Source organism: Colius striatus, chromosome 7 (genome assembly GCF_028858725.1).
Source record: "Colius striatus isolate bColStr4 chromosome 7, bColStr4.1.hap1, whole genome shotgun sequence".
Classification (NCBI taxonomy): Eukaryota; Metazoa; Chordata; class Aves; order Coliiformes; family Coliidae; genus Colius; species Colius striatus.
The window spans coordinates 18,829,062-18,842,105 of NC_084765.1; the positions used below are offsets into that span (position 1 = coordinate 18,829,062).

Below are 13,044 nucleotides of genomic sequence, written 5' to 3' on the forward strand. Positions count from 1 at the left end.
CTCACAAGTAATGAGTAATGGAGAATACTGCAAGGCTGTGTAGCTGAGGTGCTGAGGGCCATGGGTTAGTGGTGGCCTTGGCAGGGTGAGGGGAGGAGTTGGACTCCATGAGCTTAAAGGGCTTTTGCAACCAGAATGATTCTGTGATTTTTATCTTCTGTCACCATAAGAAACCTCGTGGAGGCTGATTTTGTGTGAAGGTTCTTTAACCATTACCCCCATATAAAGCACATAGCCGGGGCGCTCTGGATCACCTCAAAAAGGACTGATGGGTTTGTTTTTTTTTCCACAGACTTCCTCACAAAAAAACCAAAAAGAAAACAACAGCAGACATAGAAATGTTGGATTTTTTTTAAAGTAATAATTACAATACATTAGAAAGAGTCACGGAGGAAGCGTTCCACGCTCTAAACAAGAAGAGCAATTAAAAGCCAAAGCTGATGGTGGCTGGGCTGGCCAAGCACTGAGCCCAGAGCCCCCGTCCCCAGCCACTGCCCCTGCTGAGCTGGGCCCAGGGCTCCCACTGCCTCCAAGTGCTCAATTACAAAAAAACCCAACCCCAACCTGCAAGATTGGTTTTCAGAACTCCGTGGAGGGCAGGGAGGCGAGGGTCATGCCAGGGCTGTGAGGGAGCTGCTTTCCTGAGTTTGCTGGCAGCCAGAGTGGCATTTGCATGGGCTGAGGCTGTGGCCCATACTTGTCCTGCTGAGCTGCCCTTGCCCTTTTCCTGAAGGGAAGGCAGAGAAGATGGGAGGATCTGTCCTCCTACAGCTCGTGCTTTGATGTGCTGCAGTGAGACCATCCCCCCAAGGCCAGCAATGCACATGGCCAGCTCTCAGCCTGCTCAGGCTACTTTGCCCCCAGGAACTCTCCCCCTCCTACCAACTTTCAGGAGCTGTGGGTGGGAGAAGAGCTGCTTAGGTGGCACAATGAGGAGACCTTCCCAGCAAGAAGCACACTGGTGGCAAGGGGGGGCCTGGGTCTGCCTGGTCCAAGGGCACCAAAACCAGCTGTGGTCGTGACCAAGAACCTTGCTGCTCGTTCTTCTGGGGCCTTGGAGGGGAGGAACCACCCCCCTCAATTCTTGAACACCACGCACCAACTGCCTTGCAATGGGCACTGTGCAATTGCCAGCTCTCCCAAATTTCAGCAAATCATCTTTTAAAATGTGAATACTGCAAAAGATCCCAGACCCACATGCAACACAAGGTGTGAAGGCTGTGTGCCTGAAAGGGGAGAAAGAAGGCCAAAAAGAGGGGAAAGAGGTCCCAGCTCTTGCAAGCGTGAGCCAAATGCTCAGATGTGTTAGCAAGAGTTGTATGTGTACTTCAAGGAGAGGACAGACTTTCCCTTCCTGGCCCCAAGTGACAGAAACCAAGCCAAGAGGAGAGCATCAGCCCTCAGATTCTTCTTGGCACAAGCCAGAGGCCAGGGGGGTGCTAGTGAAAGGCAGGCGAGACCTGTCCTGAAATACTGCCCAGGTATTTAACACACAACAGGAGCAACTACTGCAGTTACTGAAAAACGTACTCGAAATGAAAGGCGCCGCAAACACCGTTGGCCTCGAAAGGCCCCTTGGTGTCGCACAACACAAATACTGAACATTCACACAGCGTTTCTCCTTGAAGAGCAGCTCTTGCCCCCTCACAGCACCCCTGCCTGGAGAGGGAGAGGATGGGCACAGCTGGAGCCTCAGCAGGAGATGGGGTCTCCAACAGAGCCGGGGATGGCAACAAAGCTGAAGTTGCTGCAGTCCAGCTGGCTACATCCAAACAAAGCTGGGTGCTCCCTTTGACACACTCGGCTGCTAACATAAACCACCACGTGCAGACAAGATGAAAAAAACACACTACACCCCACAAAGTAATCGAGTGGAAGTTTTCTGCTGGGCTTCCAGGCAGGCTTCAGGCCAGGTTATGTTACTGACGCAGCCTGTGAGGGAGTTTTCAAAGGCTCCTCAGCCTTTGAAAGGAGCTTTTGCCTGGGGTCTCCACTGAAGGGATGGGAACCCACCCAAGGGGAGCACCGTCAGCTACCGCACATCTGGGCAAGATTATTTCCTTCTGCTTCCACTGATGGTCCTTCCTGACCAACTCCCTTCACCTTTAGGAGTAAAGCAGATACCGGGAACAGGAGCCTGGGCTAGCTGCCAGAGGGCGAGTGCCCTGGGTCCCTGCGCACCTCTGGCCAAGGGTTTGGGTTGTGCAGCAGCAGCTGGGAGGAGATGGACAGGCCACTATGAATTGGTGCATGAGGGCAGGTAGGTGGACACCCATGGCATTACCTCCTCAGCAGCAGGCTGTGGTGGTGCTCTACAGCATGGTCTGCCAAACCTCTGTGCTCAGGTTTCCTTCCTTGGTTGATTTCTGAGGAGCTAAGCCAGAAGGGCTGAGATCAGGTTTGGGGAAATGTGCTCCTCTTCCCCCACTCCTGTGCCATTGCCACCCTAACACTCCACTTGCTCAAAGTAAAAGCGGTTTTGGCTTGGGCACTGTCCTTAGACACCATTGCCTTGCTGACATAGGCAGGAGGCTTCCCCAGGCAGCAGCCCCTTTCGTGGTCAGCCAAGGGCCTGCTCACTGCCCTGGGTGATGGGGGACAGGCCAGCAGAACGGCCCCTTGACCTGAGAGACCAGGCTCCACCTTCATTGCTGTTCTTGACACCTTCAGAACTTGGCAAAGACCAAGGAGAGGTGCCAGGGACTTGTGCTGTTCAACCTCTCCTCCGGGCCAACACCAGCCTGTGCAGGGGCTGGGGACACGGCTTGGAGGCGGCAGTGGCGGCCTGCGCCCTGCCTGGGAGTGCTGCTGCCCACACCCTCGGGGCTGGGAGAGGAATGCCAGAGCTACTGCTGCAACAGCCTTGGAGAGCAAGGCTGTGAGCTGCACTGAGACAGCATTTTAACGAAAACATTTTGGACTCCACTGCCCTGGCCACAGCGGGCAGGAGCAGAAGCAAGCGCACATTCACCAGCCTTGACTCTCCCCTGACATGTGATGAGGCGAGGAGAGCTTTGAGGAACACACGTAAAAAGCCTTTCCCATCTGTCCGTAGGAAAGATGCAAGCCCCATGGGCTGGTGGCTCCTGGTGCTGGCAGCCACTGGCCCATCTCCTCGCCAGCCGCTTGTACCAAAGCACAGCTCGGCAGGTAACGGCTGTCACCGACACAGGGGGTTTCCCAAAAATGGGGTGGGGGTGCTGCTCCAGCACCTGCTTCCTCTTCCTTGCCTCTCCCCAGCCCCGCTAAAACGTCACCGATTTGGGCAGTTTTGTCAGGGGAGGAGGGCCTGAAAGGAAACTGTTCTCCGAGTGGGATTTGGCAACCTGTGGTAGCAATTTTGGCTTGGGGCTCAGAGGGGGGCGTGGGGCTTTCAGTGCGTTTAACGGTTTCCGGAGGCTTTTTTGGTCATTTACCTTCTCCGGGTCTAAGACCAGAGGTGGTGGCACGGCAGGGGCAGGCAGGGGCCGGCCAGGCTCCGGCAAAGGCAAGGCCACCTGCTTCCTGTTGGAGAAGTCCTGCTCTGTGGCACAGGCCAGGTGGAGGGGAGTGGTGGTTTTGATGACGGTGTAGGGGCTGTTCTCCTCCTGCATGGGGCCCGGTGCCCGTGGGAAGGCACAGCCCTGGCCCAGCCCTGCTGCCTCTGTCTCACTGCCGGTTAGGAGGGGCACACTGCCACCTGCATCCCCCAACCAGTGCCTGGGGCTGCTGCTGCCCCCAGGCCCATCCTGCTGCAGGCCCGTCAGCTCCCCCACAGATGCGGCTTTGGGTGCCGAGTGCTCCAGGCGCGCTGTGGCAGGCTGTGCGGCCCAGCAGCTCTTCCTGGCCGCCTCCTGCCCATGCTCAGGCTCAGGGCAGCCGTCCTGTGACGCAACCGAGAGCCGCCGCCAGCCCCCAGGCAGGGGATGAGGGGCCCTGTCGAACTCCTCTGTGCAGAAGGAAGATGCTTGCTCAGCTGCCGGCAGGGGAGCGGGACTTGGGAGCCACGTCACAGGGTCCGGAGCAGAAAGCTCAGCGCTGCTCAAGTCGGGAGGACTCGGCGTGTTTTGGAGAGAAGAGTCCAATGAGCCCTGCTTGGCTGGACCAGAGAGGGACACTGACTCATGGTCCACTGTGGCGTGGCTGGGAGCGAGAGGAGGCTGCTCCGTGGGCACGGCCGTGGGTGGGAGCTGAGGATGAGCCTGCGTCTCGCTTGCCTCCTGAAGCTCCAGCCCACCCTCCTCTCCCGAAGGCCCCTCGCCAGGAGGATGCACGTGAGTGCCGGTCCCTTCGGCTGTGTCCCTGCCCTGGAGGGCAGCAGTCCTGGCCTCCATCACCGTTGTTCCTCCCAGTGCCACGGGGTCTCTGTGGAGATGGGTCTCCCTGTCTGGCGTGTGCTCACCCACCCTGCCGTTCTGGCCATTGGCTGCCACGTTGCCCTTCAAGGCTACTGGGTTAAGGGAGAGCTCCAGGCCCAGGGGTTTCCGTGGGAACTCCTCAGGCTTTGCTGCATGGGAAGCAGAGAAAACAAAATAAACCCCCAAACTGTGCATCAGTTCACTTTTGCATCTGATGTGTCCCAAAGATGCTGCGCCCAGCGAGTGCCGGCCCTCCTGGGCTGCCCCACTGCCAGCTGTGCCAGAGGAGGCTCTGGCCCCTGGGACGCGGGCCCACCAGCCACCCTGCGGGGCTGCCCCGCTTCCCCTCCACACACCTGGGGGGGGAAGGTCAAACTTCATCTTGCGCAGTTCGGTCATGGACACCTGCAGCTGCTCGATGACGGCATCATCCTCATACTGCAGGGAAGCAGCAATCTTCTCCTGCAGGAACTCCCGTAGATCTTCCAGTGTCATCTTCAGCAAGCGCTCTGGGGGATGGCAGAAAGGAGTCATGCTGCAGGGCAGCAGCAGTATTGCTTTATTTTTATCTCGGGTTCTGCTGCTGTTCCCACTCCAGGCTGGCACAGCCTCAATGTTTTTGCCTCTACATTTACATATCCGTGCCACCCCTGGGCAGTAGCTCAGCAGCAGCAGGCTGATGGTGGGGCTGGGACCTGTACTGACAGGGAAGCTTGTTTGGGGCCGTACTTTTCCACTAGGAGGAGGAAAAGTCCCATGAGAGATGCTAAGCATCAGACTGAACAGCCACTATGGCAGCCGCCAGCAACAGATGCCAACCTGGCCAGCCAGGAGGCAGGGGTGCAGGCAGGGACACTGACCCATACCAGGGACACTGACCCACACCAGAGATTTGGGCATGGATGAGACAGAGGCAAGAATGCCAATCCACACCATGCATTCCTCAGGGAAGACTGCTCATCTCACAGCCAGGCTGTCACTTCTGCCTGCCTGGCAGTTTCTCAGCCTTTGCAAACAAGTGGGATACTAGGAAGCATATTTCTGGATTGCTTGTTTCTCAGTCAACTGAAGGGGGAGCAAGGTGACTTTTCAGAGGCCAACACACAGTCCTGTAAATCCCAGGGACCCAAAGGTCTTCATCATACTCAATTGGCATTGCTCCTGTCCCAGGTTGCAGACCTACTTGGGTGACAAAGCAAGGCTGCCAGCTTTTGGGAGTGGAGGGGCTTAAAGCTCAAAGATTTCAAGGAAGAAACACCACTGCCTTAATGTGACACAGTAAAACTGAGGTTTGGGCCTTTCAGAAGCTTATTAGTGGACTCATTTCTCCCTCTGCAGCCTTTTCAGCTGAACTGCCACACAGAGCCTTGCAGAGAGGTGAGTTGCTGTCTGTATGGCCCCTAAAAGTGTGTTGATAAAAGACAGGTGCAGCATGCAAAAAGAGGCCCTGGGAGTGTTTCAGGTGGGGTTTGCATGTGCTGAATGCAGCGTTTCAACCCTTGAGGCACCTCATCCCCCCCCTCAAGCATCCCCAAGGCCTGTGCCTTCTGGGGCCAGTGCAGGCCCTGAGCAAGGCTTTCTGGGGATAGCACGAGGGTGGCCCAACCCAGTGTCACCTCGGCCATAGGAGCCACACTGGGACCTTACTTTTGTGCAGCTTGAGGATGGTGTAAGCCATGGCTGTCAGCACCCGCTCTCCTTCCAGGATGTAGATATCCCACAGCCGCAGGGTGAGGGTGAAGGGGGTCTGTTTGCAAACACACAAACAAAACAGCACACTTGTTAGCACCGACTGATGGGATGATGATACAGAGGCTGGTGGCATCACTGCAGCCTCTCACACCAAAACACACAACAGCCAGGCAAGGCACTGGATGCCCAGGATTCACCTCTAACACAAAACCCTGTTCTATTGTCCGTGGTTTTGCTTTAAAGGTAACACCCAGGAAACACTCAGAGTGTTACCCGGGTAACACTGAGGAACCTGTCTTCGAATGCAGGAAAAGGAGGAGCTTTCTGCACAGGCATGCTAGCACATGGACTGCCTTGTCCCACAGGGAGCAGCAGCATCCTTCAGCCTTGCGAGCACACAAAACTACTCCTGGATCCATCGAGGTTGCCCAGACAGCTTAAGGGCCATCTACGGGCCAGGTCTGAAGGCTTAAAAAGTCACTCCTTTGGTGTCTAGAGAGAAGCAATCTTCCCTCTACACAGGCTTATTTCTGCCCGCTAGAAAAACCTCTGCAAGAGGTTTTCATTTGTGCTGGACCCAATTTGACAAACAGGCACAAACTTAGACCCAAAATGCTGGAGCAGCCCATTGTCTCCCAGCAAAGACTTCAGGCATCTCACCAACACAGAAATTAAATACTAGTCCTACTGGGACATTCAAGTTCAAATTGAGGAGGCTGTGCTTCCTCTCCAGAGTTTGGCATGAGTGGCCATTGCAGCTTTTACCACACTGTCACAGTTAAAGGGATTGCTGCATTTTCCACGGCCTCCAGTGGCTCACAAAGCAGCAAACCCCCTCTCAAGGGGAAGAACTCATCTGCTGTTTTAGCAGAGACAGCGCAGCAGAAAATTGAGACTGAAGCCACACAGATGTCCTGAACATGAGCAAATCTGGACCTCGTGTTCCAGCATGCATGCACAACGCTGCCCTATAAATACAGTAGTCTTGGCTGGGGACTGGCAAATTAGCTCAGGACAAATCAGGGTAATTTTCTCAGGCTTTCATGTGTCTCCAGCGCCCAGCCCACTCCTCTGCCTGCAGCTGCTGTGGGGCTGTGCAATGAGGTTTCTGCCTCCAGCTCTTCTCCTACTTGCAGAGCCAAGGTGAAGTTAATTGCCTTTGCAGCAGTGCCAGTGGGCAAGAGAGAGAGAGCCGTCCTGCCTTTGAAGAGGGTCCTTCTGCTGAGCCATCCACCAGTGACCGCCCGCGATGCTTCATCACCAGTGACATGCAGGTAATTTTAGCTTCCCTCTTATTATTTTTTTTCACCTTGTGAGAGTGTGCATAGTATTCCATCTCAAAAAATAACACCAACTTCTTCAAATTGTGACACTTTTTGCCAAAACCAGGCAGATTAACCACGAACGCAAGCGGCAGAGTGGCAAGTGACCCGCAGCACAGCCTCACCCGGTCAATGAAACACTGCAGGAACCACTTGGTCGTGTAAATCCCTGTGGTCATCTGCTCCTTGTCCTAGGAGGAGACAGCAAGAGACGTGTGTCAGCAGGCTGGCTACTGCAGGTTCAGGCAACTCACAAGGCTTTGGGAGATGCTGGCTGGCTTATTAACTTTGGGGTCTGGGTGCAGGATCTGACTGTGATTTGTTTCCCAACAAAGCACCTCTGCTTTAAATACCAAAGTTGAAGCCTTGCTTTGGCCCTTTGCCCAAGATGTTCATTGAACTTGATAATCAACGTGGCTAAGCCTCAGCCACAGATTTGGAGAGAGATTTCTAGCAGAAGCTTTCTGGCCTCCTATCTACTGCAGAGATTTAGAAAACCTTCCAGGAACTCAAACCACCAACTCCTTGCAAAGTACCATTTAGTGTTTCCACAGCAATTCCTATGCCAGCCTCTTGGAGCAGCACAGAAATGATTAACCCCATGGGTCCCACAGGTAAAGCCCATCCTGTGCAGCCGTGCCAGCTTTGCTCACACTACCTCATCTGCATGGTGTGGCTGCTGCAGGGGCATGATGGCTGACAGGCTAAGGAAAGCTCCTCAAAACCTCACCCACATCACCCTGGTCTCTCTTTTCCATCCCTGTTCTTTGCTTCTTCTGCCCCAGCTGGTGGCATAGCCCTGCACAAGCACAAAGCTGATGGAATCACTACTGCAAAGCATTGGGGGCAGGGGGCAAACAAAGACCACAGGATCAATGGGTGGCTCTGCCCATTGCTTCCCACTGGGGCTGGGCACTCACAAGCCCAGGGAGCCTTCAGGAGCCATGAGCAGCTTTCAGAGAGTTATTCCCATCCTCCCTGCCCAGGTCTCCCCCCATCCCCATGGCTATAATTAAGTGATAACCTGTCCTGGCTCTGTTTCACTTTCATGGCCAGGGATGGCTCGTTGACAGCATGAAGCAAGAACTGTTGCACTTGACAGCAATAGAAGCAGCTTTTCCTGGAGTAGAGCCACCGAGCCTCTTGGGAATATAAGAAACCTTCAGCAGTCTGGCCACTGAATAGCAACTGTCTACAGCAAGTGTGAGGGGAGACAAGGGGGGAAAGAGAGGAGCAGGTGTTGCCAAAGAGTCGCCCAGACATTAGACTGCAGTCAGTATGTCCTGCACATGCTCCTCCAGCCACCAAATGGGCTTGTACCATCTGCTAGAGAGAAAAACAACTGGCTGTGCCCAAGCAACAAAGCACATAGCAAATCCTACACACCTCCCGTCTTCAAAGAACTGCAAAGCTGTAAAATGCAAGCACTTGGGGCTAGTGATTATAGAAATGAGACTCCAGACACTCCAGCATCACCCTTTGGGGTTTAGAGCTGGTGTAAGATCACAGCCCAGGCTCACTGCTGTAGGCATCAGCTCCTTTTGCTGCAGGCTCTGACAGCCCTGCTGCCTGGCTCCCCCAAAGGATGCCTCTGGATTTCAGCAGTCCATTCACCAAAGATGATAACCACTGTGGCAAATTATAACCACTCTCCCCAGCAAGATTCACACACACCAGCTAACAAAAGGTTGCCTGTGTGGCTGAAGCAGCCCTACGTGGTTACAAACCAGCTGTTATGCATCTATTTGGCTTACACTAACTGCTTAAGCACTGAAATGTGGGGTCAGCAGGGGGAGACTGACAGCAAAGAGATACCATGTGCTTCTTCAGTTTGGGGAAGAGTTTGCTCAAAATCTGCTCATGGTGAGCTTGAAATCTCTGCAGCTTCGGGAAGCCAGGAATGAAAAAACCTTAATGAGAAAAAATGAGAGAAATTAAAAAAACCTCAGAAAATCTGTGGAGCAGTGTCAGGACAGTCTAATTTTCTGGAAACTCATCCCCTACGTTGCCTGCTGAGATACCTCCCCTGCATCCCTTCCCAAGCCCACCCTTCACTCTGAGTACGTGGGCAACAGCACCCTCAGTGCGCGCCTCAGCTGGCCCTTCTCCCCCTGGCCCCGCAACAGTGGACACATTTGCTTCCCCACCTGAGACATAGCCTGGCCAAGAGTTCTCTGAACACATCTCACTGCCTGCCAAGGCTCAGGAGAACATCTGAACACCACCATCTGAGCTGGTGCTGAGCCCTGTAGTCTGGCAGGACACGCATTTATGGCTATCGAGCCATATAGCTTAGCCCTCTGCTCATAAAATAACCCTCTGTACATAGACTACTGCTAACCAGAAGAAGAAGCTTTAATGTGACTGAAGTAAAGTAATACACATTTGGTGGAATTACATCTTCCTGAAAGCACAAGGGCATGTAGCTTGTGGCACACCGAAAACAGCATTACCCGGTGCTCTTGGAGGTACTTCTGTGAGATGTCTTAAAAACTCATAACCTCGAGTTAATGATTGTCAAGGGCAAGGCACTCTGGAGGGAAGAGGGCTCTTCTGTGAAAGTGTTAATTACTGAGCATTGAGCTCAGTGCAGACAAGCCCCCATCTCCTCTGATGAAGTCAGGAGTGCGTTCAGCTGTGCTGCTGGCAGTCTGCGCCTCAGCGGCTCGTGAGCAGGAGCGAGGCCCCACTGAGCAGCCCTGTGGCCTCCCTGCCACCACCCCCCCGTGCCCCTTACCATGCATGGCGTGCCGCTGGTTGGTCAGCAGCTGTGCCAGTGCCCAAAAGGCATCCTCCTCGTTCAAGTACATCAGAAGGATGGCTGCGATCTGGCTCATCCCTTGGCAATAGCTCACCTCCTGCAAGAGCCAAGAGGGACACATGAGCTGCCACACTGCTAGAACCCACTGTGAGCCAACGCTGCAGAAGCAGGTCGGGATGCCTGTGCTTCCCTCTCTTCCTTCAAGGACTGTCCTATTTCAAGGTCTTTATGCCCAGATTCACAGCTCCCGTATGTCTACAGCATCTCTCATATCACTGACTCATAGAGAAGCTTGGGTTGGAAGAGACCTTTGAAGAGCATCTTGTTCCAACACCCTGCCACAGGCAGGGGTACCTTCCGCTAGACCAGGTTGCTCCAAGTCCCAACCTGACCCGGAACACTTCCAGGGATGGGGCAACCACAGCCCCTCTGGGAAACCTGTGCCAGTGTCTCACCACCTTCACAGGGAAGAGCTTCTGCATAGTATCTAATATGAATCTACTCTCTGTCAGTCTAAAACTGCTGCCCCATATCCTGTCACAACAGGCCCTGGTAAAAAAGTCTTTCCATCTCTCTTATCAGCTCCCTTTATACATTGAAAGACCACAACTGAAAGGCCAGAGCCTCTTCTTTCTCCAGCTGAACAACCCCAACTCTCAGCTTTTCTTCCTGGGAGGTGTTCTGGCTCTGATCATTTCCGTGGCTGACATTTTTGTGGGCCTCTCCAGCCTCGCTCAAGCAGGATCTCCCTCCTGTGGGTGCTGAGGGGCTTGCAGGCAATGCCCCCTCCTTCCTCCACACAGCTCCTCCCGCAGCCTGCTCAAACCTGGAGGGCAAGGGACAGAAACCACAACAAAGGAGGTGCCTGCAGCTACTTCAAGGAATAGTGGATGGGATGGCAAACAACATGTGACTGATGCTGGTTTGGATTCCTTCAGTCAAGTGAGTGCTGAAGTAATTAAAGAACAAATCCAGTAAGCATTTATCTGGTATGAGAGAAGGCAGGGCCTTTGTTTCCTTGATTACCCCCAAGCATTGTCCCCTCCTGGAGATGGAGGAAGTCGGTCAGCTGCCTCCATCCATTAGTAGTAGTTCAGCTGCTAACCTAGGCTTATTCTACCCATGCCCTTCAGCTAAAAATGACTGCTCTGCTGTAATAAATCAGTGTTTGCAACAAGGATGCCACTTGCTGTATGACAAGGAGTCAGAAATATGATGGACTTTCAGCCAGGAGGCCAATCTTGCTGGAAAGCCAAAGGGCAATCCCTTGTTCTGTGCTGACACTCGCCCAAACCGCATCTGCCAGATGACATTGCCCAAGTGACAGAACGAACAAGGGAATGTAGCAACTGTGCAAAGACTCTTGTGTTGCCTGTGAGTCTTGCAGCTGTCTGTACCAACCAGTATTACATCTTAAAATTGAAATTACCACTGGCTAAATATGTGTGGGTGTGTGTACATATATACACACACAAACATACATGTATACACATATATAAAGGTTTTATATGTCTGTTTATAGATATATAAAAGGCACAATGCTATTTGCTTTAACTGGACTAACTTACTACTTACAGTGTTATACACCGAGTATGCTGACAGGACGTGGAAGAGTGCCTGTTGCCTGGAGAGAAAGAAGAACATTAAACCACCTGAGCGTGAGGCCTCCAGCTTCACATGCACACCAATGGGCATACCTAGAGAGCAAAGGCTCTGAGGACACCCAGCCAGCTGGTACTTAGGCCCTTTGCAAAGGAGCAGGGCTCACAGAACCTTGATAGGCACATGGGATGGAGGTGTCACCAGTGGCCCTGTGGAGCAGGGCTGAAGAAGCCTGCCCCATCAGCAGGTCTCCTGGAGAGCCACGCGTGTACCTCCATGTGCTGCATTCAATGCACCTGCTCTTTGGCTTTGGTGTGGTGGGGGGGTTTTAATAGACTTGAGACCACCCAGGCATCAAATGCTACACATCCCAGAGAAAAGCAGGCTCCTTCCCCCCTCCTCTCCTTGCTAAAGGAGCCAGCACCATACAGGTAGGCAGTACAGGCTTCCTCGCAGACTGTTCATCTGTGTAGGGCAGCCAGGTGTGGCTCATCCAAGGGACAAAATCACTCCGTCAAACCTCTCCAATCCCGTCTGTTGTGGAGGCCATACCCCCCCAGCTCCTGACAGAGCCGTCCCAAAGCAAGCCCTCTGCAACTGCAACGCCAGTGCCTTGGGGGACGAGGCACTGCGACTGGCTGACACTTGGCTCAGGAACTGGGGCTGAACGTGGTTCAGCGTGGAGTCCTCCAAAGAGAGAATCAGAAGCCAAACATCTCTGGGTCGTACCATGTGTGGGCAGTTTGTGGAACAGAGATGGTTTTGCTCTCCTATGGGCTGCTCTGAGCCAGGGGCCTGGTGGCCACCCCATCCATCTCATCCCACACCCCGACAGCCGTGCAGAGCCTCCCATACTCACTTCACTCCATAGCGATCCCGGAACATGATGTGGTTCCGGAAGGTGCGGTTCACATCCAAATCAATCTGCTTGATCTCTGATGAGAAGCTCTTGGCTTGCTCTTTCATTTGCTAGAAGGGAGAGGCAGGCCAGAAGAAGGAGTCAGACACAACCACAGCCCACCTCTCTCTCTGTACAGTGAGAAGGCTTCCTACAGTAGGAGGAGCAGCTCGAGGATGCTGCCATCTCGCAGGGGATGCTGTGGCCTGGCGGGGAGCAGCAATCTGCAGCCCGGAGGGGAATCCCAGCCGCGTGCCTGCACTGCTGGCCCAGGGAGAAGGGCACAGCCCCAACGCTCACACACTATGACAGTGGTGGCTGCCAACCCAGTCTCTACCTGCCTCTGATGCACAGACCCAGTGTCCATACTCCCAAACTCTTCTAATTCAAGTCTGCTCTGATTTCCTTTGATTTCTCTGCAGTGCCCACTCT

At 53.8% G+C, this 13,044-nt stretch overlaps 1 protein-coding gene across 4 annotated transcripts in view; it reads right to left on the reverse strand.

The window, feature by feature from the left end:
• Positions 1–329: 329 nt before the first annotated feature.
• The window catches only part of LOC104563247 (USP6 N-terminal-like protein), an 81,457-nt gene continuing 68,742 nt past the window's right edge, over positions 330–13,044 (reverse strand). For all 4 annotated transcript variants that reach the window (XM_061999499.1, XM_061999498.1, XM_061999501.1 and 1 more), the window contains 8 exons: positions 12,574–12,683; positions 11,688–11,736; positions 10,089–10,209; positions 9,167–9,261; positions 7,477–7,542; positions 5,985–6,084; positions 4,694–4,846; positions 330–4,486 (listed from right to left, as the gene is read on the reverse strand). In XM_061999499.1, the coding sequence (XP_061855483.1) occupies positions 3,246–4,486; positions 4,694–4,846; positions 5,985–6,084; positions 7,477–7,542; positions 9,167–9,261; positions 10,089–10,209; positions 11,688–11,736; positions 12,574–12,683 (1,935 nt within the window). In that variant the 3' untranslated portion in view covers positions 330–3,245. The remainder of the gene's footprint in view (positions 4,487–4,693; positions 4,847–5,984; positions 6,085–7,476; positions 7,543–9,166; positions 9,262–10,088; positions 10,210–11,687; positions 11,737–12,573; positions 12,684–13,044) is intronic.